The 24388-nt window shown below is 50.3% G+C and overlaps 1 protein-coding gene across 1 annotated transcript in view; it reads right to left on the minus strand.

Moving 5' to 3' along the window:
* The window catches only part of CSMD2 (CUB and Sushi multiple domains 2), a 305956-nt gene that overhangs the window by 12336 nt on the left and 269232 nt on the right, over positions 1-24388 (minus strand). Inside the window, exons 52-62 of the mRNA XM_056332990.1 lie at positions 23670-23843; positions 22482-22655; positions 19634-19807; positions 18639-18827; positions 15894-16067; positions 13476-13658; positions 7003-7179; positions 5996-6175; positions 4595-4768; positions 3269-3442; positions 137-210 (exon numbers count right to left, since the gene is read on the minus strand). Coding sequence (XP_056188965.1) covers positions 137-210; positions 3269-3442; positions 4595-4768; positions 5996-6175; positions 7003-7179; positions 13476-13658; positions 15894-16067; positions 18639-18827; positions 19634-19807; positions 22482-22655; positions 23670-23843 — 1847 coding nt within the window. The remainder of the gene's footprint in view (positions 1-136; positions 211-3268; positions 3443-4594; positions 4769-5995; positions 6176-7002; positions 7180-13475; positions 13659-15893; positions 16068-18638; positions 18828-19633; positions 19808-22481; positions 22656-23669; positions 23844-24388) is intronic.

A 24388-nucleotide genomic window follows, 5' to 3' on the forward strand; every position in this document is an offset into this window, starting at 1 on the left:
CACTCTGAGGTCTAATGCAGCACGCCGGGATGTCCTGCTCACGGGAGGACACGTTCATCCCCATTACAATCAGACACGGAATAATCCCAGCAAGTACCGGGGGGCAGCCGAGGGGACCCTGCTGCCATGACAGTACCTGATAGCCCTGGGAGTTGTTCTGCATCCCAAAAAGAGGCACACCGGGGTCTGCGCACGTCGTGAGGCTGGGGTCTTAAAAGAAAAGAACAGAGACGGTGTTTTAAAGGAGCGGTTGTGGAAGCCCCGTCAGAGCTCTGCCTTCCCTGCTCTCTGCACAGAAAGACCGTGCTGTGCCTTTGCAACGAGACAGAAATATTCTGCTACAGAAGGAATACATAGCAACAAGGAAAAACACACGGATTTTTTTGTTTCTTAAATCCCTGACTGTTGCAACGTATACTAACCAGAGGCACTCTATCAGCCACGAGCAAATGCAAGAACATAAATCTTACGTCAGGGCCAGCTCCCTTCCCTTCCCCTGTTGTAGACGTGATGAGCGAAGCACCCGGCTCACCAGTGCTGTGCCCTCGGCTTCCACTGGCCACCCCTGCACCGAGGGCCACTGTCACACCAGTCTCTTCTGTGCCCTGAGCCAGCGCCTCTGCCCTTGTGGGCTCTGCTCAGCCGTCACTCGCACGCTCACCCTGGAACCTCACTGTTTCGTGGTGATAGGCGGGGGCTGGAAATTTTAATGCATCTCAGATACATAATCTCTCTTTACATCTTGTTCGGTCTCAATCCATCTAGATGAACGCACACAGTTCAGTAGGAATGATCTGCTGCTACCCTTGTAGCATCTATCACGACTTTTTCCCAGCGTGTCGGCAGTGGCAGGGCACTGGCGGAATTAAGGCAGAGATGCACCACTTTAATATCAGCATCCCAAACGGAGCAAAGGCAACATGCAGCTCCTGTCTCAAGGGCAGTTCAGCAGCAGCAGGTTCCCTGCTCCTTGGGAGCACTGCATTGAGTGAAGGCGCAGTGTTGGCCACAGGGGTGCTCAGGTACCCGGCCAGGGTAGCTACGTCACCGGGGAGCTGGAGCATCGCAGGATTTCAGTGCAATGAGATGAGAGCCTGCTCTGGACTCCCAGCCTTCTTTCTTCAACTTGCTCAACATCATTAGGAGAAGCATAAACAGCACAGCAAATCCATCTCTGCACTTCCCTGACATACCCCAACGAACAGCATTGTGCAAGTCAAGAAATAGCCACGAAAAGCCTCCACAACCCAGCACAGTGGGACAGAGGTGGCCTGTCACTACAGCCTGCAGCTACAGGGCCATGGAGCACAACTTCTGTACCTAATGGCATGGCTGTTTATGCCTTTCTTCCTTTCGATCTGACTAATCGGTCTCTTCACGCTGAAACATTATTGCACTCGTTGGTGTCGTCCCCAGGTCCTCAGAGCGGCGGTAACTAAACAAGGGATACAAAACGTGGCCCATTTGGGGCTGCAGCGCACGAGCTAATTCATTTTCCGTCGTTCGGTTCTGCTGAGCTTTCGTCATTTATCACTGATGCAGTTTCCACGGGAGCCTGCAGATAAATCAGTGTCTAAAATAAATAAATAAAGAGCCCCATCACTGGATGAGGTAGCAGGTGATGGATGGCAGCGCCTCGGTCTCCTGGCTCCATCTGGGGGGTCTGTGGCACTGGCAATCTAAGGAATCTCAGAAATGGGTGAAATCCCAATAAATACAGTACTTTGGGTTCGGCTGCTTGTGTCAGAAACTGGCGTTCTGGGTTAAGGTTTTGTAGACACACAAGTCTTCTCCCTTCTCGTGGTTTGTTTTGGGCAGGCAAATTCTAAGCACGTTTCAGCAGCAGCGTGAAGAGCTGCATTTGCTGGGTTCGATCACGGATGGCCCTGGAGGGCTGGGTGCCACACATGTCTGATAGGAAGGATCCTGGACAAGGATTTGCAAGAAAGTGCTGAAGCATTTAAAGCCGAAATTTCCAACAGTAGGCAGGTGCTCCCAACTCTCCATACGCAAGAAAGCTCCTGGTGAAATCAAGAGGAAACTTGGAGGTTCAAGCCACGAGTCATTTTGCGTTACTAGAACTGGTGAGGCATTTCAGATGTAGCTGGAATAACTGAAAATTGTGGAAAACAGCCCAGGATCTGTCTCTGCCCCCGATGCCCTCATAAGGTGATGATGGTGGTGTTCAGGCAGTTATGGTAACAGCACACAGCCCCTGCAGTTTATCACCACGGGAGCCCCAGAGTTCGAGAAGGTAGCCGGAGTTTTAAAGAGGTGAAGAATACTGTGACTAATTATGATTACACACCTCCCAGAGGTTTCAAAGGGTTCTGGAAGCCCCAGAAAATGGGCACCTGAAGAACAGGCGGGTATTTGAGCCTGAATCCCAACACCGCAGCTAGGCAAAGCGATCTATAGGATTTTGCTCTCTGTATACAGCACTTCCACACTTCCAGGAGTTGCTCTTCTGGATGTAATTCAAAGGCAGCAGAGAACATAAGGGCTCTCCTGTGCACCCTTTAGGCAGCACTCTGGTTTGCTGCAGTTTCTGTGAGCAGCAGAGCTAAAAGCCCACGGCTGCTCTCTGCAGTCAAATTGCATTTTCAGGCCCATCACTGATGACGACACTGTGCCCCTCCACGGAGCAGCGTGTTGGGCTGGAGGTCCCCGAGGAAGGAAGCCTGGAAGCAGCACAGAGCCCGAAGCCCAGCACTGTGCCAAGACGATGATGCGATGTTGGCAGGGATGCAGCAGCCTTAGCACGGCACAGGGCACAAGTGCTGTGGTCCCCAGCCCCAGAGGTAACGTGGGCAGCACCAGCCTTTGGGACATCTGGGTGGTGCAACCCCCCGCAGGCGCCTCCATCCCCCTCCCCAGCCCTCAATCCTTATGGCCCAGGTTGTAAATATTAACCTGGAAGTTCTGCAGAGGAATTTTCCTTCGGGCCCACCAGCAGCCCAAGCACAGTGCTGAGGAGCAGTAATGGGGGGATGGGGATAGCCCTCCTTGGGCGCACCATGCATTGACCACCATCAGGGGCAGGAATGATGGGGCCAGGCAGCAAAGAGCAAGAGAAGAAGATGGGTTGCTTACCACCAGCTAGTCCGTACAAACCCAAAGCACGATCCCTATATATTCTGATTTGCAGGGCAGCAAAGCGCTCGTTTCTACCAACCCGGGAAAGAAAGCCAGCTTTGCTACCAACGGAAAAGCCAGGTGACCGCTCAAAGCTCTTCGCCCGTAGGTGCAAGACGGAGTCTCCCCTTACCTATGCAGCTGGGCTGGGTCCCGCTCCACGTCCCATCGGACTGGCAGAACCTCCGGGCCGATCCCACCAGCACGAGCGGGGCTAAGCAGGAGAAGGAGACGGAGGAACGGTAGGTGAAGCCTCTGTCCTCCCTCCTGCCTTGAGCGGGTATCCCCGGGTCACCGCAGAACACGGCTGCAACAGGCGGAGAGACAAGTGGATTGCGATGAACCTCCTCAAGAGCAAGCCATGTTAATAAGCTAAAGATGGGTCTATTAATGGCCCAAACCTTACCACTCCCTGCCATCAAACTCTGTGATTGACTAGGGAATTAGCAGTGGTAGAAGGCGTTGCTGGCTACTTTCCTTGTAATTCTCTCTTTTTGTCAATTGCCGTTAATTAACTTCCACCTTCTCCCCCATCTTTTCTTTTTTTCTTTTTTTTTTTTTCCCCCTAACAGCATGCTTAGCTTTAAAATGTATCTCTAATTGCACGATGTCAAATTGCTATATGGTCACACAGAAAGCCCGCTAATTATACAAGATCCAGGGAAAGGTGCAAAGAACACGGTGAGGGCTTTGTATGATTTAATATGAAAATGGCTATTGTGCAGCTGCCAGCCATCCAGCCTAGAAAAGAAACTCAAATCTGCCTTTATCATTATGAGACTTTTAACTAATTTTTTTTGCATTAGCTATTGTATCAGGCACACAGGTTTTCACCCAGCCAAAGTTCTGCCTTCACAAAATATCCCTAACTCCTCCTGCAGCACCACAGTGCCCTTGGCCAAAGGTTTTTTTCCTACAGCCTTTGGCAGTTTCAAGAGCCCTGACTGCAGAGGCTTGAATCCCTGGGGATACACACGGAGGAAGAGCCTGTTTTAAAGACGCTTGTGGACAGGAACATGCAAGATCTTCAGACGTGCCCACACACCTTCATTACAGGAGGTGGAGTGACTGCCTGCATCCCCGTGGCCACTACTACAACCAAGACCCCCAGCCATGTGGCTGCTGCCGGAGGTGGGGAGCGCGTTCAGGCTTTTGGCTGCAGGCACGCTAAGCATCGTCATCTTTCCTCCTGCCATGCAAAACTCCCACTGCCTTCAGCTAATGCAAGCCCTCCCTTGGGCTCAGGGGTAGGAAGCACAGCAACCAGATATTTAACTTCCCACAGACTGAGAATGGTCCAGCCGTACCCCTGGGATGCTGTCAGGCAAGGCAGAGTTAGCACTAACATCAACGGCACGGAGACCAGAGATGCTGGAGAGAGGGAGCACTGAACAACTGGGTTTTAAGCAGACTCCTCCACCCCATTCATGCATGAACACATGGATGGCTGCCTACTCACGAAAGCACTGGGGAATTTCCCCGCTCCAAGTCCCATTGCCCTCGCAGGTCAGCACGGCAGGCAGGGAGAGCTGGTACCCCTCCAGGCAGGCATAGCTCACGCTGGACCCCCAGCTGAAGTCCGAGCCCACAACTTTCCCGTTGGGGATGGCTTGCGGGGATTTACAGATGATAGCTGAACGAGAAACAAAAGCATGCTCAAGTTCTCTCAACTCTTCAGCATAGTTATTTCCATTAACAAGCAAATTCGTGTCGGATCAAAGTCGTGTTCTGCTCTTGAAGAGCATCTCCTGGGACTGGGCTAGCAGGGGGCTGTGCAAACCTTCCCAGCTGTGCCTGCAGCTGTAAACCCCAACATTTTACTTTGAAGTTTGGAGTTAACCACATCCCAAGTCTCAAAGTGAGATTTCTGAGTCAGTGTTCGTTTCCCACGGAAGGTAAGAACCCACCCTGACTGAGTGTGAAAACTCACCTGAAATTCCCTCAAAGATTCAAACATTCTGGACAACCTAGCTGAGTTTCAGCTTAGCAGTTGAATCAACAACCAGTCTGTATTTCATCCACTCTAGGGTGTTTCAATATGACATTTTTGCAGCGCTTTGCTTTTCAGCTCAGGGGAGCACTGGGAAAGATGCTAAGCTCATGCAAATCAGCCCGGCCTCCAAACGAGACTCTGGCCACATTCTCTATTATTCCTGCAACATTAGCTCAGTTGAGAGAACAAAAGGAGTGTGAGAATTGCTCTTTATAGCCTCAGAAGCAACTGAAGTGTATTTGGAAGTTTCTGTGTGGTCTGTATTTATATCAGAATCATGACAGCTAAATTTTCCAGACTGCTGAAGAAGTACACAGATGCTGATACAAGCCTTATCTACACTTGGTGGGTGAGTAAAACACTCGCAGAAGAATCCAGCCTGTCCTGCAACTGCTCTATTATTTCCTTTTCCTATCTCCTAACTACAGAGGCAATCTTAGAACGGAGAAATAATGAAAGGAGTTGGAAGAAACATTTTTCAGACTTCTAGATGGTGCCAAAAAGTGCATGCTTGCAAAACATAATATTTAATTCGAGTTTGATCTGAGTTTTTGCGAAGAGTAAGTTGCTTCACTCTTTGTGCTTCATTTTTAATTCTCTACTACGGGGATAACAGCAATTGTCTCCCTCCCAGGCTTATTGTGATGATATACAAGCCTGAAGACAGCAAGGTGTTCATGCTACATTGCTAAAATTGTGGAAGTGCCTGTGTTTACAGGGGACAGACTGAACGACAGGACTGAGACACCCCCCCCCCCCTCCCCCCCCGGGGAGGCTCGTTGCTGCCTATTACATTGCCACAAATTACAAAAAAGTTTGTGGCCTGCAAAACGTGTATCCTCCAATATTTACAGCAACCAGTCTTACCCTTGCAGGCGGGTTTGGTGCCATTCCAGGTTCGGTCTTTCGTGCAGGTTAGAGAAGATGCCCTGTCTGACTCCATCATGTAGCCAGGCGTGCACTGGAACACCACTGTTCGATTGTAGGTGAAATCACTGCCCAGCCTAATGCCGTTGGCTGGCACACCGGGGTCACCGCAGTTGATCACTGCCAACAGAAAACAAACAAACAAAAAATAATTATGAAGCGTTTCTGGCTGACCATCCCTTGTCTCACACTTCTGGATCTGCAAGAACCAGCAACCTGATGGTCCTGAGTGTTTTTCAACACAGGAAAACTAACGGTGGAGAAGGAGCATCTGCAGCACAGAGGCTTGGGAGAGCTACGGAGCAGGCTGGGCTCCGGCACGTGGAGAAAACTTTGTTTCTACGCAGCAGAGCGAGCAGCAATCTTAACGATACATTAAGACCTTGCAAGAAGTATTAACACACATTAAACTTTAAAGAAAACCTGGGTCAGATCTGGGCTAGGTGGAAGCCAGTGTGCCCACGGCACCCCCTCCTCGCTTTACCCTAGTTATGGTCTCTTCTGCAGGACCACGGTGGCCTCATCCCCGTTCCTGGCACCTGCGGGTGGGAGCCGTAAGGAAACGTGGCGCATCCACCGAGGGGCTCCTGCAGAGGGGCTCTGCCCACCACATCCCGCTGCCGGCACGCTCGCCTGCAGAAGCAGCCCCGGAGAGCCCCTGCGGGCTGGCTGACATCTACTTATGAAATTATCACCGAGCTCCCTTCATCCAACTGGAAAAAACAAACTCCAAACAAGAGTTTTCCATTAGGTCCTTGCAGGGATTGCAGGCTGAGCGGCTGACGCTGCCACAAGGCGGTTGAGCTGAGTTTCTCCGCACAGCGCAGCGTGTGTGTGTGTGTGCATGCGCACATCTACAGCGAGCCTCCAACACGCCCTGACAACCCATCCCCAGAGCCTGGCAGCATCCTTCAACTCATCTTCCAGGAATCCAGCCCTGCGCTCACCTGTACACTCCGGACTGGTCCCAGTCCAGGTCCCGTTCACCGTGCAGTGCCTGCTCAGCACTCCTGTGGAGTAATAGCCTTCCCGACACTGGTATATGATGGAACTGGAGAAAATCAAGCCGTCGTTAAATATAACCCTCGCGTTGCTGGGGGTTCCTGGATTTCCACAGGATATAACTAGAAAGTAAAACGACATAGTTAAAATATAAAAACCCACCACCAGCACCACAACACAAACAACATCCCCCCAGAATACCAGACCAAACCCAAGGGTTTCGTCCTGCAACCGACTGTTCTCAATAAAGAGAAGATTTGCTGCAAAGCCCCTGGATCAGCTCAGACAGAACAGGCTGTTCCGTGGGAAATCAGCTGCATCGATCCAACAGGATCCCAAGCACCACTCCCCGGCTGGGAGCAAGGGCTCTGCTTTGCCAGGCACCGCGTCCCAAGGCTGTGGGGCAGCGGCCCTGGCAGGTGATTGAGAAAAACCTCCGTCTCTGCAGGCAGTCTGTGCTCGACACAGCAGATCCCCCTTCCCCTCTGGGCAGACGCCCAGCCTGCCAGCATCCCCCTCCCGCTGCTCCTCCAGGCTGAAGGAAGAACTCCTCTCTGGTTTTTGCAGGACCTTATCCCAGCTCTCAATCTCCCAGCTGGTCCTACAGCTTAACAAAGCAGACTGTGCCCACCATCTTCCAGGAATTTGGAAGCCCAGACCTGAGCTTTGCTTCCCTTTGGGAAGCCAACAACTTTGCAGAACAAAAAGGAACAAAAGCAGCAAGGGAGCCCGCTGCTCTCCCGCTCCGGCATTGCTCACTGCCCAGCTATATCCAATTATGCTCTCAGAGGAAGGAGAATATTGTGGGAATACAATTACAGGTTTGTCAGTGCCCAAGTTTTATGTCTGAAGTACCTCAGCACCACGGCAATAAAAAGGCGTCAGAGCGAACAGTGGCGCACGAAGCCCTGTCATGACCAAATAAGCACCTGCAATAATTGCAGCCAGCCCTCATTTACCCTGAAAATTACAGGACACGAAAGAAAATCACATGAATTAAGGAAAAGCTTACACCACAAATCCCAGCTCTTTGACAAGGAAATTCCTTGCTCCCACCTCTTCCCTGCATCGTGCCACAACCTCTGCAAGAGCATCAGTGGGTGCATACACAAGGTGACCCGCTCCTGCCCTGGGACCCCAGAAACGCAACTCCAGCTCCCAGCACCAGCCACCAGCGCAAGGAGAGAAGTCTTCCTCTGCCTCGTTGCTTAGTTTGCTGACAGCCTGTTAACAAAGGAGCTTGTTGGAGGCATATCTGTTTGACAGGAGGAAACTAATAACCATTCCGGACTGCGTGCACAGAAACTCTGCATGGCACTAAACTCAGCTGAGGTGCGCTCTCGTTACCGATTTCTCATGCAGCCAACGTCTCTGTGATACACGGTGTCATTTCCAAGAGATGCTGGGATAAAAGTCAGATCCTATCATCTCAGAAAAAGCTCGAAACTACTATTTCACTGCCTGCCCATACATCAGCTGTTCTCTCCTGCCCAACCTCCTCCACCTACGCACGTGGCCAAACACACACAGATGACCCAAAAATATTATTTTTGTGACTGCAAGGCGACTCATGGAAACGGTTTAATCGCAGCGTGCATCAGCTGTGACCCGTATAGGCTAGATATAAAGGAAGCTGTAAATGTAAGAATGAAAAGTTTGAACTTTTGAAATAGTAATTTAAATACAAATAGGATCTAATCATGCAAGTGAGCAGTAAGCGGGTAAATAATTCCCTTTAGCTTCAGTGAGAGGTGTAAAATGAATTAGGCCCCAGAAGAAAACTCGGCTTTGGCTCTGGTTTTTGAACAGAGTATAAATCCTGAAAAGCCCAGAATCCCCATAGTCATACCCACTCGCATCTCCCTTAAGAATCTCAAACCCAATCGCCTTTAAACCAAAGTCAAAATTCAAGACAATAACCTGAAAAGCAGCTGCATCAGATGGAAATTTCTTCAGAGTTGCTGCTTCTTTACCTGGGAAATGTTTCAAGGGATGATGCTCAGCTGAAATGGCCGATACGACCAGAAGGGTCTGACTCTCCGCCGCAGCAAGGAGTGCGAGGGGTGCCGAGAGCCAGCTCACCCCGCGCCTCCCACCCAGGACTGGGGTTCTCCCACGTTGCAGAAGATACAACCGACGAACCCAGGATCCAGACCCTTCACCCCGCCACCAGCACACGGCTCCCTGTTTGTGCCAAAGACCCAAGCACCCCGACTCCCAGCCCACTCTGGCGGCCACCAGCACGGACCCTGCCAGGGTGCTGAGCACTGCGGGGCAACCCTGCAAGGCCAAAGCCCGCCACTGCTCCTGCAGCATCCCAAACATCCCTGGGATGCACAGGCTGTTTCGGAACTCCCCACTTCGGGGGTTCTGGGTTTGTTGCTTTATCAAAGAAGATTTTGTTCCTACGGTGATTTTTATGAAGTCCTTTTTGAGCCATCAACTCCATTCCCACCGAGTACCTGCACATCTCCAAAGCCCACCCGCAGCACAAGGTTTTCCAAGCAGCGGGATGGGGTGAGCTCAGCATGGCAGGCTCCAAGCTCCTCGCGAAGTATAACACGAGACGGCACAGCAAGGACCGAGGACTTAAAAATGTGCTTCTGAGCCTTCCCGAAAACTCAGTTACTCGCCCCAATGTGGAGCTGGAAGGCAGCCAAGGGCACGCTGCCCTGCTCCTGTGTTCCCTGCCCGCTCTTCCAGCTGCTGTTACCGAACCCGAGTGGGTTTCGGAGCCAGCAGCTGGCTGAGACGGGGATGACCATGGGCTGCATGTGCTGCTGCCGCTGCGACAGCCTTCCCCAGCTCCTCCTCCCAGCGAGGAAGCAATTCTGATTTTTGAGGATGCATGCGGTGCATGTGTGCTGGGGCAGCCCGCGAGCGGTGACAGCAGGGACGGCAGTGTCTGCCTTGACTCCTGATGACAGCCAGAGCCCGTTCCCCACCATCCCATTGTTCCTGGGGTGGGGGCAGCTGGGAAGCTTCTGTATGCTACGAAGTGGCCTCTGCTATATAAAACTTCACAAGGCTCAGAGGTGCTCCAGAGCTCAGTAATAATTAATTTGATGCCAATCCATGCATCCTTTTTCTGAAAAGCTTATTAAGATTCCCCCCTTGCCTTCCTTTGCTTTTTCCTATGTGTTTTACAGCGAGAAGCTGCTGGGAGAAGGGAGTTTCTCTGGTCAGGCCCTGGGCTCAGAGCTGGCATAGCTGTGCATGAAGCCACTGATGCTCAGAGCATGATCAGATGAGGCCACCAAGCTCCCCCCGCCCCAACATGTACCACCGTTAGCCAAAGCAGCATCCTCCAGAGCAGGGCAAGGGCTCGGACTTACTATACATTCCAGTTCCCCTAGCCCTACGCAGCAAATACCTCCCCGAACACTCCGAGAGGGGCTTGTTTCAGGGCTTTTCTGGCAGCCAGTGCCAAGAGAAGGTACTTTTCTGTGAGGAGCAGCAAGCCCTGCTCTTCAGAAGTGAGGGAAAGCTGAGGGCTGATGACTGCTATCGGTGCATGTCTGACTACACTCGAGGTGGTGCGTGGATACAGCGTCCTTCGCGTGTTCCCCCTCCTCTGACCTAATCTTTCTAACCGTCCGTACTTCTTTTGGGCTCTGCTGCCATCTGACCGCCCGGCTGAAACGCTCTCCTAATGACGCCTGACACATCAGGCAAAACCTCCTGCTGGAATAAGACACAGCTGAGAGCCTTTGCAGTCCCAAAGCCTTTGCTTCAGGGCTGGTAATTTTCATGCCGTTCAATTTAACCAGTAACCCATAACCCACCTAACAGAAAGAAAAAAAGCAGCCTAGACCCGAATCCCAGCCCTGCCACCTCCCATGTCCTCAGCAGTCAAGTGGGCATGAGACAAAACTTTCTTTTCCCAGTGTTATCACTTAAAATAAACATGTTTCTGTCTACTGAAACTGCCAAAGAGCAGCCAGAGCCCCCATCTCATTTTGGATGCGGCTTTAATTCACTTGGGGAATCAATAAACATTATACAAGCAAATATTCTGCTCAACTTCTAAGGGAAGGAAGGAGCGTGTGGCAGAGTCCGACTGATGAGCTCCCTCCTGCAACACTCCTCTGCCAACACAGCCAGGGCATCAGGAAGGAGAAGAAGGGAAAAAAAGAATATAAAATTCCGTTTACACTTTAAAAACTTGCTGGAAATTAAAGCTAAATGAGGCCTGAAATCAGCGATTTTGGAAATCCAGGGAAGCTGCTCTTACCAGGGACAGAAAACCTGGAGCTACATAGCACAGGCTGAAGCAGAAGTCCCAGGAGTCCCTGCACTTCATTTAAATCCAAACCATTTGTGCATTTTGTAAAAAAAGAAAAAAAATCAGTTGTGACTTCTTCCTGCCTCCCTATTCCTTCGATTTTCTTTGAAAAAGTTCTAGTGGGTGACAGGTATTGGGATTAAGAGCCGATGAGTTTCAAGGTGACCCTCTGCGAAGCTCTGTGCTCCCGCCGGCCGCGCACATCCCTCCGCGGACCAGAGCCGGCGCAGGAAAGCATCGACGGTTGAATACCCACCCCTTGACTTCAAAGTCAAGGAGACGCTTTGTCATTGAACCTATTACAGCAGCTTGCTCTCTCTCTCTGGAATGGAGATATCAGCTCCTCTCTCCTTTCCTTCTATTTATGCTGTAGGATTTGCATGGTGTCCTCGGGACCTCCACGCACTTACATGCTCCTCTGCAGCGGGCTCCCTGCTCCTGCTGAACGGGCTGAGACCCTCCGTGCTCACCTAGCAGCTCGTCTGGAGAGCAATTTGCATTGAATTCCCTGGGCAGGCTAGTGCTGGTGACCTGCGAAGCCCCGTCAGGCTCGATTTTGCTCAATTTTGGTGGCTGAGAGCAGCGAACAAGTGGCTGAGGCAGAGAGCTAATGTGCCGCGGAGGTGCCGAGCAGCTCTGCTGCCGCGCCGGAGCTTTTCCACGGCAGCGTCGAGATGCCCGCTCCTTCCAAGCATTGGCCCTCATCTTGATTTGCCCTGAATTAAATCCCAAAATTAATCTCTTCTCTCCCTCTCCTATAAATACCGTTTCCAGCGAGTGGAATATAGCATTCAAAGCGCAGTCAGAAGAACACCTTGTAGCGCTTGCAACTGGCTGTGAATACAAATGACGGAGACACAGCACACTGCTCATCACTGTAAATGACTTTCCTATATTGGCCAGTCAGCACTTAACATTAAATGACTACATTACAGGCAAAATGTTATTATTATTCATAAACTACGAAAAAAAAGCTGCCACGGATCCGCATTTTGGTGCCGCTGGAACCTGATGGGTTATTTATCCTAAGATTAATGAACAGAGCCTTTCCACCGCAAGAAAAAAAAAACACCAACCAGAGAATGAAAAAAAACCCCAAGACCTGAGTGTATTAATAACATGATTCAGTGTCTTTTCAATCAAGAGCTCCATCAATTTGGAATAAATTTCCAATTCATTTACAAACTCTCTCTGAGCTTTTGGCTTTCAAACCAGCTGGAGAGCAGCACTTGCCCAGGTCTCCTTGCAGTTGGTATCCTGCCTCATTTTGGCTTTTGTTCATTTCCCAATTGATTTTTAAACACTTTTATAAAACATCAGCAGTGAGCAGCACAGCTCGAAGAATGCGGCTGGGGGTTTATTAGATTGGATTAGAGGGTCTTACTTGACTCCTTCAAATGGAAAAATCAGGGGTTTGGGGTTTTCAAATATGAAAATATGCTTACTGGATTATAATTTGCATTTTGTGTTTCTACTTAATGTAAATGACTCTCGCATGTGCCAGTTCCAGCTTTAACGGGGGTTTGAAGCTATTGACATTTCTCATTCTGCTGCATTTCCTCACCAAAGCAGCACTGAATGCATCAGCGGTACCCACAGGCGTTCTGCCCAAAGGGGGCATTTCTGACCACCGAGCTGGGTACGTGATGCAGCTGAGGAGACACGGACAGCAAGCCTGGGAGCGACACTCTTGGGGGATGGCTGGGAGCGAGGACCAGATCCCAAAGGCTCTTCCTACTCTATACCTCAATCCAGATGTTGGCATGAACCTCAACAACCCGAAACACTTTATACCATACCGGTGCAGCCTGCACAGCAGAGCAGAGCTGGGCATGCAAAAAGGCGATACTCATCCTCCAGTGAGGAAAAACCCTCCTACGAGACATGACCTGCAGGTGTTTGGGAAGGGGGGACCTGAGGGTCCTTGCCGTGCATGCACTACTTGGAGGAAACAGGGAACATGAGTATTATTTCTTGCAGCACCAGACTGTCCCTGGTGACTAAAGCAGAGGGAAGGGCTGGCTGGGCAGCTGTCCCTGCCGCAGTGTTGCAACAACCTTCCCTGCCTTGCTTCTGGAGACATCACTGCAGGCTTGGCATGACGTGGGAGAGGATGCGGAGCTGGCAAAGTACCTTCGCATTCCGGCTGCGTGCCGCTCCAGGAGCCGTTGGCTTGGCAGGTCCTCTCGGATGAGCCCCGGAGCATGTAACCGGGCTCGCAGCTGAACCGGACCACGCTGCCGACATCAAAGTCATCTCCCAGCCCAATGCCGTGGGACGGGATCCCCGGGTCACCGCACATCCCCTGACTGCCTCCTGTGGAGAAGAGAGCACGGTATCAGCAGAGTAAGCAACTCATAGGGTACGGCCCTTCTTCCCTCGCCACTGCACGCGTTCGGGGGGCCGGCACACCGATCTGCGTTGTGTGGCTGACTCTGTTTAACTCTGGCTATCAGCAGAGCGGGGAGATGCCAGACGAGATGTCCCCCAACTCTGGGAGCCCACTGGTTTTAAGCTGGTTGCAAACCACGGCCATAACTCCTGCATCTCAAGATGGAGCCCTTGGCAGCTGCAGCCGCTTCCTGCGGCAGCTGCTCCAGCAGACAGCAGCTCGGTTGCCAGCATCAGTCATGTGGATGGTTTCCCTCCAAGCAGAAATTACGACATGCTCCGAGCCACCTCAGCATGCCCGATTGTATTTGCAGAACAAGAAGCTGTTGGGTTTGGAGCACGGAGGCGGGGAGGGATCCAGCTGAGAAACACCCGCCTGTACAAGTTGGGAAGGCTTGGAGCTGCCGGCTGTAAGGCAGGGGGACAGGAGGAAGGGAGCAGCTGTAGCAGATGCCTCGCAGGGGTTCTCCAGAGCAGGCTGGAGAAATGCCCGCCTCCTCGCAGCCTGACACGGGCTCACACCGTGTATTGCCTGTTCTTGGCTTTCTCCGCTAATGATCTGTGTAAACACATCCACCCCCAAGCCAGGAAAGACGATTTCGCTCCTGCAGCTAGCAATGAAGTTCCCAGCTCCCAGGCCTTCTGTGCCTTGCTGCAGGTACAGCCTTTGCAGCCTTATGTGTAATATAAACCATAATGAGTGCATTCATCATCTTGCACGGAAAGAGAAGGAGGAGAACGCTCCCAGGTTCAGCATTTTCTTTCACGTGTTAACCGATATCAAAGTCTTTCTGTCTCATCTTGTGGCGCCGCAGGGATCCTCCGCACGCAGCAGAGAACCTTTGGCAGGAGATGAGCCAAGCTGTGTTCTGCCTCTTCGCTGCTTCTGTAGGCGTACCGCCCCAGTTTGGTGTTAAACAGGAGCTTTTCCCCCAAGCCCCTGGGTGGAAAATCATGGTTCGGAGGTAGTGGGCATTTGCCCGGTCCCCAAACAGAGAGGGCTCATCCAAGGCCATCAGCCTTGGTCTCAAGCTGCCTCCATGGAGCCATTCAGAAAAATCACACCCAACAGATGTCCGTAGGAACCAGTCAGAGTCGCACTAAATGTTTCAAAAAATCCACCCACACAGATGACAGGAGAGACAGTGGAAACCACACGGGGAAGAGGCACGAATTAGAGCAGAAAACCCTTCCAAGTAGCTACAGATCAAGAACTCTGCAGATATGGCTTCTGAATAGGAGGATGACTCCACTTGATTTCTTTTTGCCTTCCAAAGCAGAGGTTAAACTTGGTCAAGTGGAGCTGCTAAATCTAAGTGGCATAATTAAAAATTAACACGTGTCCCAAACGCTTTGCTACAGCTAACTTCTTACTTTGGCTGCCTCTGTGCTCTCCAAGGACCAAGTGACGGGCTGGCATGGGGAGGGCTTTGCACAGCATCCTGCCTGCTGCTGGAGGCCATGGGCTGAGGTCCCAGCTCCCTGGTTTCAGGAAGGCTTGGCAAACACAACTCACTGCATCCCCCATCACCTTGGACCCAAGTCTCGTCTCGTCAGGGACTTTTTTGCTTATCAGGATGTTTTCAGTGCAAGACCCTTCTCACTCTGGCATGGGAGTGGGGATGGACTTCTGTTGCCAAAGCGCTCTCAGTGGAGATGCTGATGATGTGAAAACTGACTGTACCAGCTTGCACTTGCCTTGTGCAGACCTAGGACCGCTGTGGTGTCGTAACAGCAGATGTCAGGCCCTGGAAAGGGGCCTCACGGACTTCTTTTACCAGGACGCATGAGAAAGAGGGTCAGATGCTGCAGATAGGATGCAAGGATCCAACTTTGCATAAGACATGTTCATCCTATACAGCCTCTGCACGGAGAAAACTGTAAAGCAGCAGGCTGTAGTCCACCTCCCACCACAAACATTTGCTGCAGTGATTTATTTCTCGTCTTGCCAGCCGAGCGGTTTACTCTGTGCCAGAGCTTATCATCCAAGTTGCAGGAGACTGGAGAGCTGAGACGCAGTGATTTTCAGAGTCTTCCACAATCCCCCGCTGTAGCATGTGTATTTCTCTGGTTCAGCAAAGCACATCGGGTTGCCCTCTCAGAGGATGGAAGTGGGAGGACTGGACTGCCCCATCCCCTCCTGCCCGAAGCCCACCTCACCTGAGCAGTGCGGCAAGGAGCCGCTCCAGTGCCCATCCAGCTGGCACATGCGAGTGGAGTTGCCGATCAGCATCCGCTTCCCGAGGCAGCTGTACCGCACCACGGAGCCAACGGTGTACTTGTCCCCTGAGATCTGAGCTTGGGGGGGTGAGCCGGGGTGGCCGCAGGAGACCACTGTAAGAGACAGATGCAAAAGCTTCAACCAGGAGGGAACTGCCCGTGATGCTCATACACAGGCAGGTACAGCAGGGACACAGCAAAGTACTGCACTGTTTGAGGCCATACTGCACACATTTGAGGTTGCTGCATGGGACCTTGGCAGCTTAAACCCACTCATCTGCCCCAGAGCCCACCGAACGCCCAGGGACTCACGCCACGGTGCAGCTGTGCATAGCAGACCTTGCATCGGTCTCCTGCTGGGGCACACGAGCTCATCCTGTAAGAGCTGCCAAGGGTTTGTGCATAAATGTCTAGTCTTGATGCTGACAGGCATTCTGCAGGTTCCTTGGAAAGGCTCATCCCTTCTTACACAGGAGTATTTCCATGCACACCCTCACCCCCACCCACCCTCGGCAGCGCCAGGTCCTGCGACACAGAGCTGCAATCGATGCCATGTCACACCTGAGCAAATTATCCCAGCAGATTCCGAGCACTGCTCACTCGACCATTGCTAGTAAAAACCCGCTGCTAACAATAATTAATAGGTTTACTTTAGCTTAGCAATCAGAGTGGAGACAGGGAGGCTGTTGACAAATACAGTGGCAGATCCAGGGGTTATTAGACAGGTTTGGATGAGGATGCTCAGCGCCATGCACCACTCGGTTTCTGAAGGAAAGCATCCGTAATGGATATCTTATCTCCCTCTGCTACAGTCTAAAAATACCAATAGTGGCATTAGGTAGAAAACATGATGTATGTTTCAATAAAAAGGAGAGCACGCGTATGTTTGGGCACGTGGGCGTTGAAATACACTGGTGCAGAGCTGTGACTAAAACCAAGGACGCTTTGCAAGGAAATGGGTTTGATAGGTAATACTTAAACTCACACTGTAACTAACAATTTAATAACAGATACTCCAGCAGACTCAGCTAAGCTTAAAACCTGTGGTGGGATGGAGGTTTTTAAAGGATTTATGTACACGGTATGAAGACTGTTTCTTCTGATGCGTCAGGCTCTGCTCCCGTGTATTTACTGGACTTGCCATCATACGCCTCAAAGGGGATCAGCCCTGTTTTACTCCCTCCGCAGGAACAGGCATGAGACAACATTTGCAACCCAAGCTTGTCTGGCATCAACCTCCTTAATTTGTGTTTTAGAAAGTGCCTAGTAATTTTAGGTACCCAGCTGTAAACACTTTACAGGAGTATGAGTTTCAGCACTGAGCACATCTGAAGTTCAACACGCAGAAAACAAAGACATGCAAAAATGTCTTTTTTTTTTAAAAACTGTTAAGCCCATGAATCCAAATGATCAGTCTTAAAACTGACCTCAGTGTCCAAAGTTTTGGGAGTGCCCACAAATCCTCCAAGTCAAGGGATGGTCAGCATTTTAAGGAAGGAGATCCCTTTTACTTAGTTGGAAAGCTGTGGACTGAGGGAGCCTGAGATATCGGGCTGCCAGGTTTTCCAAGGTAACTACCCCCTCGGAGCCCCTGCGGCTGCGGCACCCCACCGTTATCACTTGTCAATTCCCCATGGCCTGTGCAGGGTGCTGCAAGTGTGAGGAGGTGGCATGCTGCTAACAAAAGGAAAGGAAAATGTGCCCAAACCTGCTTTGTATGACTAGGTGTCGAAGGATAATACAAGAAAAAAACCAAAACAAAACCAGAAACAATCATGGCTTTGGAACAGCTAAGCTGATTTGAATGTAAGGAGCTCCATCTCTGACTGCCCCCGCCATTCGTTATGCTACTCGTTATGTCTGCAAAAGGATGTTCTAGCTGTGTCTGCCAGGGGTCTGCTCCTGTCACTGGGCAGCCCTACGTCACCTGGAAAGGCACTCTGGACCTTGGCTCCCCCCAGTGTAAGCTGGGGACACCCCCACTGACACCCTTCATACAATGCAGGGAGATCTCCTGGACCAGGTACTACTCCTGCAGTGTGAGGCCACCATGAGTTTTTGTGTCTTTGCAAAGACACCTCAAGCCAAACCATTGCCCAGAACCCCCCAATTCTCTCTGCAAACCACAGCGGCAGAAAGGGCCAGGATACTGTAAGAAAGGAGGAGGAACATAAAGCAAGGGTCAAGAAGCAAATCCTCTTTAGCACCTGCGCTACAGCAGAATAAAACCTGCATTTATTTCCCCATCGCATTGTCATTTCCCTCCCTCAAAGCCGCGGGGATGAGTGGGTGTATGGAAACTCAGCCATGCCCCAGCGGTGTTAAATATGCTCGTCCTCAGCCTGGCTAATTGCACGCCGCTTCCTAAGAAGATCTGTGTTGCACAGGTTTTGCTGCCCTTCTCTACCTGCAACACTTTTGCTGGAGCTGCAGAGAACCAGTAAAACCCAGGGGGAGCCACCTTCCCCTGCAGAGGGAAACCACCTCTGTCTACCAGGATTTCTCTTCTCAGACCACAAATTCCCCTTCAGCGGGCAGGATCCAGAGGCCAGTGAAGCTGATGGAAGGATTCCCATGGATTACAGAGGGCTTTGGATCCAGACTTTTTACACAACCATTCAGCTAAGCAACAGAGAACTACATGGGATGAAAGCCTGTGGTGGATGGGTATTATTAAGAACTTACAAAGACACTGTGGGAGGGCACGGTCCCAAGTGCCATCCCCCTGACAGGTAAGGACATGTGTACCCAATAAGTAATATCCATGGCTGCACTGATATGAGACAGTTGTTCCAAAGCTGAATCTGTGAGGACCACTTGGCTGCACTTGACGGATGCTGTTTTCCAGGTGCCCAGGGTCAGTACAGTTTACAACTGCAAACAAACAACAAAAAAACAAAACAAAACAAAACAAAGGGTGTAACAAAGAACAAAGGATTCTCCAAAAACGAGCAGGAAAAGGGGGAAAAACTGCAAATCACATCTTCCACAATTTAAAAGGGTTTTTTTCCCCAGTCTTTTTTTTTTTTTTTTAAGATTGTATAGGGTAGAAATAGAAAAAATCCTTATAGGCAATGCTGCAGGCTCTCGCCTTGCCACGCGAGGACTAGCAGCAGCGCCTTGCTCTCCGGCCCCAAACCATCTCACATCATACATGAGAATAACCGATTCCTTGACCAACACAGCAACAGTATTCACAGAGATGCTGGATTAAGGGAGTACAGAGGAAGGGAGTGCAGGGAGGGGATGGGAATTTGATAAGTGAACTTGAGTGCTAATACCAGCAGAAGAAGGGCAGCCTCGAAGGAGAAAGGGCTCTGCACAAAGACCGTGGCGTTTGGTTTGCATGAGCTGGTCTAGGGGTACCAGGTTGACCTCTGCTATGGGTCTGGCCTGGTATTTTCTTGTGTCCTCCCCACTTACAACACACACTTCAATGTCTTGGAGGATGTAGGGCTGGGCAGGGTCCGTTAACAACTTTGAGTGGAGTCCAAGAGACAAATCGGGTTTGTTGCATGCGATCTACCCAGGTCCTTGGAGCTCAAACATCACTCGTATGTTCCTGAGGAACCGCAAGATTTGCTTTACATGGATTTCTGACAGCAAGATCTTAGGAACCCAGAGTAACCAGCGAGGAAGGCGCAGACAAATCACATAGAGCAGGGGGGCAGAGGACTCACCGCGGCAGGTGGGCAGGGTGCTGCTCCACTGTCCATTGGCCAAGCACTGGGACTGGGATGCTCCTTCCAGGTGGTACCCAGTGTTGCACACAAACTTAGCCACATCGTTCAGATTGAACTGACTCCCTTGCGTCAAGCCGTTGGCAGGGTTGCCAGGGTGGCCGCAAGTGATGGCTACAATTAGAAATCGGAGCGATTACTTTTTTTGCCTGGAAGAAAGTGGATGAACCACTGGAAAAAAAAAGTTCCCAAGGAAGGAGACCATAAAACGCCCACGTCAACCCTGAAACCCACACCAACACGTAAAGATTTGCAGCCAGCACTGTTGAAATACTGAATCAAGTGGAGAGCACAGCCAGTACCTTTGTTCGTTTTACTGGCATAAGAAATTCTCTGAACCGCTCTCTAAGCAGCTGAGTGCCAGCATCCTACTGACTTACACCGTAAATCCCTAGAGCTCCTCTTCAAAAACCCCAGCTACTGCTATTAATCTATTGCCTTACATTACCCTGGGCATCACACACAGAGTCATGAAACCTGATGTTTTCCTCTCCCTTCCTGGTGTACGTCAGATGTATGCTCACTGCGCTATGAAGTTACATCTGGAGGGATAGTTAAGAGAGAGGAAAAACAGAAGAAAGATCAGGTTTCTAGCATATGGTCCAGAAAGCTTAAATTGTCCTGCTTTAAGCTGGGGAAATTTGGGGGGGAAGACGACACACCTTTATTTCTAAATCCCTGAAATGAGGAATTCTGTGTAGCTCTTGTTCCTGTGGCTGATGGTAGCAACAAGGTAAAAGGGTAAAGGGTCTGAGCTGCTCCACCAGCGCTGGGGGAAGGTGCAGAGGCAAAACCTGGAGCAGCAGTCAGCACAGACAGCCCTGACATTCAAAATCCTTCTGCCTGGACCACTCCGTGGCACCTTGGCAGAGGCGGGCGACACAGGGCAGACGCAGCCCCTGCTGCGAGCGATGCCCAGGGACCTTCGCTGTGAGCACAGCAGCCAGTTCCACTGCGCAAAAAGAAATGTCAGGATATGCCACGCAGCGTTTCTTTGGCTGCTTAAGGAATGCGACATCTTCCGACAGCTGAGGACAAAGCAATATTGATTATTGTCATGCTGAAAGAGGGTAATCATCCATCAGCAAAAGTCCAGCAGTTTAGCAGTACAGCTGCCAAAGCCCGAAGCTAGAGGGGAAGATGAAATTCTCACAAAAGATCCATAACATTTGACTGCCAGGGCTGGACTATACCACAGGGATGGGAATTTATTCCTTATGCAAGCTGGTGACAGGTACAGGTCTGAAAAATATGAAGCAAGGTAGCCTTTCGGTGCTGCAGGAAGCAGATGTCAGATTCTCTGAGGTGCTTCTGAATATGATTATACATGTTTTGAAACAAGTGATGGATTCCGTCCCAGATAAAAAAAAAAAAAAAAAAAAGGCTCCCCACAGTTGGCACGGATCAAAAAAGACCCGTTCACACAGAGGAAGCAACCGCAGCAGGTTTAGAGAGAAAGTATCAGGACAATAGGAAATTATAATGTGCCCTGAGCTGCTTCAGAAGCAATAAAGCCTCAAGGCACCTAATTTCAGAGCCCAACAGTGCTCTCCTTTAAAGACATCAGATTTATGTTATCTGTAAGGCCTAGTGTAATAACTTCAAAGCCAACTTCTGCGTATGAGACACCCTTACAGGTGCAAGCACGAAGGCTTGGGGGGCTTTCAGGCACCAGAGTCAGAAGCTGGCACAAAGCAGAGACAAATTGCTCAGGAACCCGCCCTGTGCTGGTTCAGTAGTCAGAAGACACATACGGACGAGCAACGTTCAACCTGCTTTGTTCTAATGGGTTTGGTCCCTCCTGGAAGAAACAAGATGAGCCATGAAAATGGATGTTTAGAAAATCCTGCATTTCCATAAATCTGCCTGACAGCTGGAGGACCTCCATCAATATGATTTTCTGATTCAAGGTTAGTAAGTATATACTTGGCAGGCAAAAATGAATTAAAACTTTTCCAACAGAGCATCCTCAGACACAAGAGTAAATTCAAAACGATCTACGGACCCAAAACCAGCCTTTCCAATAATTCTTTTCTGAAGATGCTCAGGCAGAATCACAGCCATCCTCCAAATCTTGGAGTCATTGCTAACCTTGACAGCTTCAGTCTGTTTCGTATTTTTAGGCTGGAATCTGCATATTCGCTGATAGGTCATTCCTCACTTCGTATCTTGCCGTTACTATTGTGCCTCAGCACACAGAGCTCTAAAGCAGGCAGGAGAGATTGAAAGCAAACAACTGGAGAATCACGATATGAAATAGCCGGATTGCACTGTCCATTGATAAGAAGATGCTTAAACTTATTAACACCTTAGAGCTCCAGAGGCTTACTTAATTAGCTTATTTACTGGAAAGATAAATGAGCAGGTTGTACAAGGTGACTTGTGAATGTGGATCAGAGGAGGAGAGAGACTAACTTTCCTCCGGCACAGGTCTCAAAGACGGTGACAACCGCGGTGTGCCTGGCGGGGCTGTATCTGCCTTTAGCCCCCCCGCACCCTGATAAAGGCTGGTCCCCCCAGAAATCACACCTTAACTGGGCTCCCCCGTTAAGAAATTCCGCGTATGAAAAGCACCAAAGTGGAATTGCCGAAGCAGCAAAGCTTCGCCACTCCTGCCATGCCACAGCTCTCCTGCGCGAACCCCGGGATGCTTGTGCAGCACGCTCGCCATGTGCGTGTGCAAAGCAGCTGTACCCAGCTCGGGCGTGTAAACTCTGCACAACGGCTTTACACGTGCTCTCATCCTCTGAGCGTCACCAGGGCTAAAGAAATCTGACAACATACTTACGCACACAGACAGGCGTCTTCCCAGACCAGCGGTGATCCTGCTGGCAGATCCGCACCGACATGCCGATGAGGCGGAAGCCGGGGCTGCACTGATAAACCACGCTGCCACGGTAGTTGTAGTTCTCCCCGTTGATCTGCCCGTTGACAATGGGGCTGGGCACCCCGCAGTGCCCCGCTGCAGGAGGGAGACAGGGGGGTCACCGAGAGCTCACGGGGAAGGCATCGCGCGCCACCCCGATGCTCTGGGTGGATCTCGGTTCCACACCCAGCAGTCATAAACAGCCCCAGAGCAGCAGTAAAAACCAACGTATTGTTTTTAAAGCTCTCCTCTCCAATTTCAAAACACACGTACTGAGCCGTAAGGAATCAAAGTCTAATTTCTTTTTACACACCAGTGTTACCGAAATCTCTGAATGAAGAACTTATCGACACCAATGTGATGCAGATAAGCAGACGCTTCTTTACTGACGGCCGGGTGCGTGAGCGAGTCCTCTCACGATCAGCGCACACCAAGCTTCAAACTCAAGACACCTCATATAGAACTTATTCATGCATATTCATTAAGTATTCATGCATAATCATAGTATTTCCTGGAAATCATTAACATACTCTCCTCCCATATCCGATTCTGCGCAGTAAAGGTTAGAAAGGTCCAGAAATGGGTCTGGGGTACCATTTGGGTAGGTGGTACATGAGTCGGTGGTCGCGATCTCCCCCTGCCAGAATTGCCTTTTACTAAAGTTCACGGTTTCTTGGCAGGTAACTACAAGTTGTTCCAGTCGACCCTCCCCAGTTCCCATTAATTCTATATTCTGACATTTCAATACACTTTCTACATACAGAAGACTAGTCAAATACAAAGGAATCTGTAAAATCCCAAATTTGTTACCTAAGTTTTAAACAATGATTCTGGCCCATTCTTCTAGCCTTGGTACAGAGCTGTACAAAGGATTTACATAGCAGCTTTTGCTGTGCAACTACAAGTTTCATTAAAATATATTTCTTATTCCAAATTATTTTATAAAATCAAATAAAGTCAATTCTAACTTATTAGCAGATCTGTAACACCAGTAGCACCGAATCCCTGCTCGGGCCCTCTCTTGAATCAACATCTAAAATTCCTACTCCTTCCTGAAAGGCAACCGAGAAGCTTTCCCGACAAACACCCGAGGGGATGCTCCACACCTACCCAGACATCGCACTTCTGCTCCGCTCCAGAGCCCGTTGGCCATGCACTCCCGCACGCGGGACCCGACCAGGGTGTAGCCAGTGTTGCAGGAGAAGATGGCTGTGGCCCCGTAGCTGGTCAACGTGCCGATCTTGTTCCCGTTCGGCGGGGTCGGCAGCTCTCCGCACGAGATGACTAGAAGAGATCCCAAAGCACAGTGAGCGACAACAGGCGGGGAGCGGTGTCTGGTATAGAAACACTCTCCACGATGCTTACCACCACGAGTTATTAATGAAGTCAGAAATGAGGAGGAAAGATTATTAAATAGTTACACGGCTAACAACAATTCAGAGTCGCGTTACACGAGGTGACAAAAATAAGTGCTATTAATATTTATGCTTCAGGACGTGAGGGAAGTACTAAAGGTAAGACCGGCTAGGAAGAAACTGTAGAAGTTTTTCACATAGGAATATTTCTAGTATTTCTCTTATTATTTCTATTATTAACCCGTTGCTAGATACAGCCTGGAAGCCTGATTTCCAGAAAAGCCACAAAACGGCACAAGATCTCCAATTAAAAAGTGACACCCAGCTTTCCCTCACACCAGAACCTCCAGGACAGAGCTGATGTCTAAAGATCAGACCCACAGAGGACACCCCGATGAAAGGCTGGTTGGTGGGGTGCAGCCGGAGCCTGGCCAGGAGCCCGTGCAAATGCAAAATTCAGCTCGTTATTTTATC

This window comes from Falco biarmicus, chromosome 3, assembly GCF_023638135.1.
Source record: "Falco biarmicus isolate bFalBia1 chromosome 3, bFalBia1.pri, whole genome shotgun sequence".
Lineage (NCBI taxonomy): Eukaryota > Metazoa > Chordata > Aves > Falconiformes > Falconidae > Falco > Falco biarmicus.